The sequence below is a fragment of the Chinchilla lanigera genome, unplaced genomic scaffold (genome assembly GCF_000276665.1).
Source record: "Chinchilla lanigera isolate Chin_1 unplaced genomic scaffold, ChiLan1.0 scaffold00071, whole genome shotgun sequence".
In the NCBI taxonomy this organism is placed as follows: Eukaryota; Metazoa; Chordata; class Mammalia; order Rodentia; family Chinchillidae; genus Chinchilla; species Chinchilla lanigera.
The window spans coordinates 2,611,313-2,617,418 of NW_004955472.1; the positions used below are offsets into that span (position 1 = coordinate 2,611,313).

The 6,106-nt window shown below is 40.8% G+C and overlaps 1 protein-coding gene across 1 annotated transcript in view; it reads right to left on the minus strand.

Annotated features, from left to right (window-relative positions):
• Positions 1–6,106, minus strand: part of Dnaja1 (DnaJ (Hsp40) homolog, subfamily A, member 1) — a 14,032-nt gene that overhangs the window by 7,311 nt on the left and 615 nt on the right. The window contains exons 2-5 of the mRNA XM_005401111.2: positions 5,606–5,751; positions 5,278–5,455; positions 2,979–3,083; positions 2,077–2,304 (exon numbers count right to left, since the gene is read on the minus strand). Coding sequence (XP_005401168.1) covers positions 2,077–2,304; positions 2,979–3,083; positions 5,278–5,455; positions 5,606–5,737 — 643 coding nt within the window. The 5' untranslated portion in view covers positions 5,738–5,751. The remainder of the gene's footprint in view (positions 1–2,076; positions 2,305–2,978; positions 3,084–5,277; positions 5,456–5,605; positions 5,752–6,106) is intronic.

Below are 6,106 nucleotides of genomic sequence, written 5' to 3' on the forward strand. Positions count from 1 at the left end.
AAAAAAGAGAAAAAAAATCTGCTTCACGTACTTTGTTTCAGTAAGGGATTGAGCAACATCTCATTAAATGTAACTTATGTAAGAATACCTGTGTTTACAAATTAGAACAGCTGTTATTTCTTCTGATTATTTCCTGGATCAATGATCACTGCCATCAGGTGATCCAAGCTATTTTGTTTCACTTTTTAGAATGGAAAACATTAAACACACAGTAATACAAGTTAACAGTGCAAACAAAGTTGTTGCTTTTTGGGGCCAGTACTGGGGACCAAATGCAGGCCTTGCACATGCTAGGCAAGAGCTCTACCACTGAGCTCTGCTTTCCCTAGCCCTTATAATGAATTCCTATATCCATCAATCCAGGGTTGGTGGTTAACTCATGATTAATAAATACTTGGATTATAGGCGTGTGCCACCATGCCCGGCTGATTAATATTTTATTACAACTCCATCCCCCTACCAACTATTTAAGGAAAACTCAACCATATCCACGAATGCAGTACTTCAATATGTACTTAAAACCATAACACCAGTCAGTATCATACAATGATTAAATGTAATCGTGTTCAAATTGTGTGAGGCCAAGTAACTACCTTGTCCCAGGAGCAGAGTAGTAATTAAAACTCAGCCAGGCGTTCATGACTGTTCCTTATTCCTACAAAGAGCCACGCATAAACAGCTTCATTTGCACTCAACATCCTAACTATATGCTGTTGTCAGCAAGAGGGGATGTCTTAGGAAGACTAAAAACACAAACCTTGCTTATCATATTCCAATTAAGGAAAAAAAATAAAGATTTGTAAAAATAAAACTAGCTAAGAAATTTCGTTATTTTTTTCCTTTATATGGCATTGGTATGATTCACAAGGTAGAGTAGTCAATTCCTCTGTATAGTCAGGGGATTGGCTCAGGATCTGCCCCAAACATCAGAATCTCCCGATTACAGAACGAAATCTCTAAGTTTCATACAGACACAATTCCCCAACATTTTTAACTGGCAATTGGCTGAACCTGCAGATGTGGAACCCATGGAAAAGGAGGGTCAACTTCACTAATGTAGCCACATAACGTAGACGTAGGTATTAATACGGAAAAGTATTAATAATACTAACAGTTCTAGACCATAGATACAGTGTCATTAATACATTTTGTTTAAAAAACAGCATCAGCTAAAAGGTAATTATCAAGCTCATTGTTTTACATTTTCACTTTTTTCTAGGGTTACATGAATTTCTACAAAGAACATGCACTGCCATAATACATTTTAAAAACTTACAAATTGGCAAAACTAAGAGAAAGAAATCTAATCCAAACAACATGAAAAGTTAACCTGGAGCAAACGTAGAAACTGACAAGTCTGTAACTAAATTTAAAAAGAAAAATAAGTACAAGCAATTTAAGTTCTTAGAAAACAATTAGAACATTTCATTGGGCATACTCCTCTAGGCCCCAGCTACTCAGAAGGCTGAGGCAGGGGATGGTTTGAGCCCAGGGGTTCAAGGACAGCCAGGGCAACAGGAGGAGACTTTGTCTCAAACAAATGGGTGGGGGGCTGGGGGGCAGGTGACAACACCCTCCCAAAACACCAGGCAGGAGGGTGATGCACACCTGACACCTGTATGCAATCTCAGCCACTCTGGAGGCCAAGGCAGGAGGATCACACGGGCTCAAAGACTGTCTGGTCAAAGATGGACAGAAGACATGTACTAAGCACATTTAAACATGTTTAAAGCAAGTGTGGTGGCATACAGCTGTAATCACAGCACTCAAGAGGCTGAGGCAGGAGGATTGCTGTGAGTTTAAGGCCAGCCTGAACTACACAGTAAAACCTCTGTCAAAAAGCAACACACAACCACCCAGCCATATTCATCAGTTGAAAACATAAAATTTTAATGAGCTCATTCTGCATCCAGACTTCCCATCCCGCCCAGTACCTTCATCTAGTTCATCTATAGGGCCCACTTACGCCTGAAAGATGGTTCACTTACGTTAAGGGAGGAGATTCAGGGTATTTTAAAAAGCAGTATTAATGAACTCGTCATGTGACTACAGACTGAGAAATGGATCAAAACTCACCTTTGTCAATATGAACTTCCAGAATCTTCTTCTCTCTAACTATCTTCCTTCCGTTGCAGCTTTTACATCTGTCTTTAGGGCTGATGCGTTCCCCATGGCCCTGGCACTCCATGCACACAGACTGAATTTGCTGAACCATTCCAGGTCCTATCTGATGAATTCTTATCTGCATTCCAGTACCTCGGCAGTTGGGACAGCACTCCACAGCTCCTTTCTTACCACCTCGGCCTAAACAGTTGAAAATTATGTACCAAATTAGTAAGAATACAGTAACAAATGTATGAGAAGACAGTTCCTAATTATACTCTCTTAATATTTCTAAAATCTCAGGGAATGATGCACTAAGAATGTACAACTCAAGACTTCATTTGATAAAGCAGTAATTTTAGAATCCCAAAATTTTTTTTTTTTTTTCCAGACAGGGTCCTGCTATATAGTGCAGACTGGCCTTGAACTCACTATGTAGCCCAGGCTGTCCTCGAACTCAGCAATATTGATACTCCTGCCTCAGCCTCCCCAGCCTCCCGAGTGCTGGGATTCTAGGCGTGTGCCACCACGCCCGGCTTTAGAATCTTCAATTTCACATATGTGCTCCTACAGCCCAATTCTCAGAACTACTTCATCTGTAAAAGATTATTTTAATGAGTTTATTCACTTATGTTTTTGTACCAGGAATTGAACTCAGGACCTTGCGCTTGCCAGGCAGGCGCTGTGCAGCTGAGCTACACCCCTGCCCTGAGTTTACTCTTTTAAAAGACATATTTACAACAAATAATTTACTAAAAAATTAGTTTGATCCCGACCAACTGCATTTAAAACATATACGTATCTGTCAACCTTATCTATGCAGAAAGCCTGCAGCTCCATTATCAAGTTATGTAAGAGATGTGAAAACACTTTACCTTCACATTTGTCACAAATCACATTCTTCTGCAGAGCCAGTTTCCTTGTGGCACCATTATATAAATCTTCTAAGGTAACTGAGAGCTGATGCACCACATTTTTACCTACAACAAAATAATACTCATTAAAAATCTAAAAAACTTTGATTTGTATTGGTAAAGAATAAAGGTGAGTCCCACAGAGCACATCTGTTAAACAGCTACTCATACAGAATGTTCACATTATGACAGGATCCTCAAACTATAATGTAATTACAAATGAAGGAAACTAACCTACAGATTAAGCAATGTGTCTAAGGATATACATGGCCAGCTTGGAAATATGACAATCAAAAATGTTATCTCCAAAACCACTTGTTTATGCAGATTTCACAATAAATAATCCAAACATGCATTTCTGTCCGATTATGTTCTTTGAAGCCTTCATTTAGTATGACATTGAGCAATATGGTCAATTACTTCATCCCAAAGTTCTTTAGCACAGTAAATTCCTACTAATCACGACTGGCTAGAGAAGCCAATATTGAGACACCACTGAAATTACCAATTTGTGCTTCTTCCTGATTTAGCAGGCACAGCACATTTATTTACTGCTACCAAGCACTGGTTGTTTTATTTATTTTTTGGTACCAGGAACTGAACTTGGGACCTCGCACCTGCCAGGCAGGCTCTGTGCCACTGAGCTATATCCCCGGCCCACACCGGTTGTTTCATATATATATTTACCCGTTTTTTTCTGGTACCAGGAATCAAACTCATGACCTTGGGCTTGCCAGGCAGGCGCTGCACACAGGTTGTTTTAAAGGAGAAACTTTTCATGTGTATGCCTGGTTGAACTTTTTGCAGTGGTGGAAATGTTTTATTCGTAAAGGGTTCAATCCCTGCAGTAAAGCAGCCAGTAGTCAAATTTTAACTGCTAGCTACTACAACCAAATAATTTTTTTCTTTTTGCTCTAAATTAACCTGAAGATCCACAAAAGGTCAGCAGCTACAAAGGCACGCCATATACAGTATCACTTCAGGAAGTAAAGGCTGGGATCACATAAGGACAGTGAGAATACAAAGTCAACTCACCAATGGTTAATCAGTTCCTAACTAATGTCCCTTCCACAAGGACTTTATCCATCATCCACCGAACAATAACACCTTAGCCTTAAATGAAATAGGGTTCTCAAATTCTTTTATACACAACCTGCCTAATGAACATTCTTTACTTTGTAAGTGAATGTAAAGCAGCATTAACTACAGCCTCTTGTTCCTAGCTCCATTTCTGGGTACTGTATCACAGTCTATTAAAGTTTATTAAGAGTAGAGGTAAGGAAAAATAAACTACTGGAGTTTCAACAAACATTTCCCAAAAAATGACCTCTCACCCATCTGAGCCACATGGAACCATATCAATTCTTTATTTGAAAATGACCTCTCACCCATCTAAGCCACATGGAACCATATCAATTCTCTATTTGGAAAACATCACAACTATTTTTCTGTACGACAAACCACCCCAATGATTTACTAAGGAAGTGATTGGATTGCTGACTTTTTAGTAAATTCTTTAAAATGAAAACATAACCCTCCCTTGACAATCTTTTTAAAAAGAACCGCTTAGAGCAAGGTGTGATAACAAAAGTCTATAATCTCAGCGCTCTGGGAACCCACCCCTGAGGCAGAGGAACTAAGTTCTAGTTCAGCTCATAGCAAAGGCTCTGGGTTCAATCCCTGGGCCTTATTCCTCCACAAAAACAAAGAAAAAACCCCTGTATCCTATGGACAATTATTTGTATAGCCTGCAGGCCACTTTCCTGCTAAACATTTCGTGCATATAGTTCAAGAATATACGCGAAAGCAAGATCAAACAGTCAGTATTTGGAAGCAATGAGCCTGTTTTCAGCCCTCACTCTACTGCTGGTTGCTATATGAACTTCAGAATTTTTAGGTTTCTCAACTTTAGTTGACCTTTGAAAAAGGCCCCTGTAAGGTACCACTGGGCTTCCACGGTAGGGGAATCACACAGCATCTGGATTTGATCCCAGAACCCTTCCAGGCTCTGAAAATTGTTACTATGCTTTGTTCCCTAAGTTAATGTATGAAAATGATACCCAAAGGCTTTCGAGTATCTCGTGTCACCACTTCATTGGTTAGCAATTTTTAGTCACATCAAAATCTCATTTAAAAACTACCTGAAAGACAGTTTATCATCAACTTGCAGCGTTATACTAACATGCAAACAATATGCGAACTCTCAAAAATTTTTCTGACCAACAGCTACTTTTGTTGCATACAGACTAGATTTTCTTACCTCTCCTTTCTCTCTGCATCCTTCCTCCTCCTCCAAAAAACATATCAAAGATATCCATGGGGGAGCCAAAACCACCACCTGCTCCTCCTTCCTTAATCGCCTGTTCTCCGCCTTTGTCATATAATTCCCTTTTTTTGGCATCTGAGAGAACTTCGTAAGCTTGAGAAATCTGTTTAAACTGTTTGAGCAAAGGACAGTAAGTTTCATTTTTAAAAGAGGGTGTTACAAAGCATAGCCGCTGTGTCAGACTCAGCCCATTTCAGGCACTAACAACACAAACACTAGAGCCAGGGCGAAGAGTCAGGTGAGAGTACCGTATGGTACTTGCCTTTTCTCCTTCATTTGGATTCTTATCAGGGTGGTACTTCAAAGCCAGTTTCCTATAAGCCTTTTTCAGTTCTTCTTGGGTGGCATTGGGCTTCACCCCCAAAACATCGTAGTAAGTGGTTTCTTTCACCATTTTCTACAGGCTGAAAGGAGCAGACACAATTTTAACCAGCTTTCAACTGGCAGTTCTTAATTTGCAAGGTCAGAGCTAGGTCAGAACAGCTCGTTCTTTGCCAAATCTGGTTTTAGTCACACCGCTTTCCTTGAACTTCAAAAAGAAGATGAGCAATTCCTGCAATAACTCAGCTACTAAGTTCGAACAGACCGCGCAGGAGAAAGCGAGCACCCTCTAGCAGCCGGGTCCCGCTCTCGCGCAGAGCTGCCCGCACACCGGCTTCTTCCGGCTCCTCCTCCCGAGGCAGCGACACCCAGCCGGAAAGGGGAGGCGCAGGCCGCCGGCGAGCGCGGCCTCGGTCGGTCCGACAGCCGCCGCCCGCAGGGG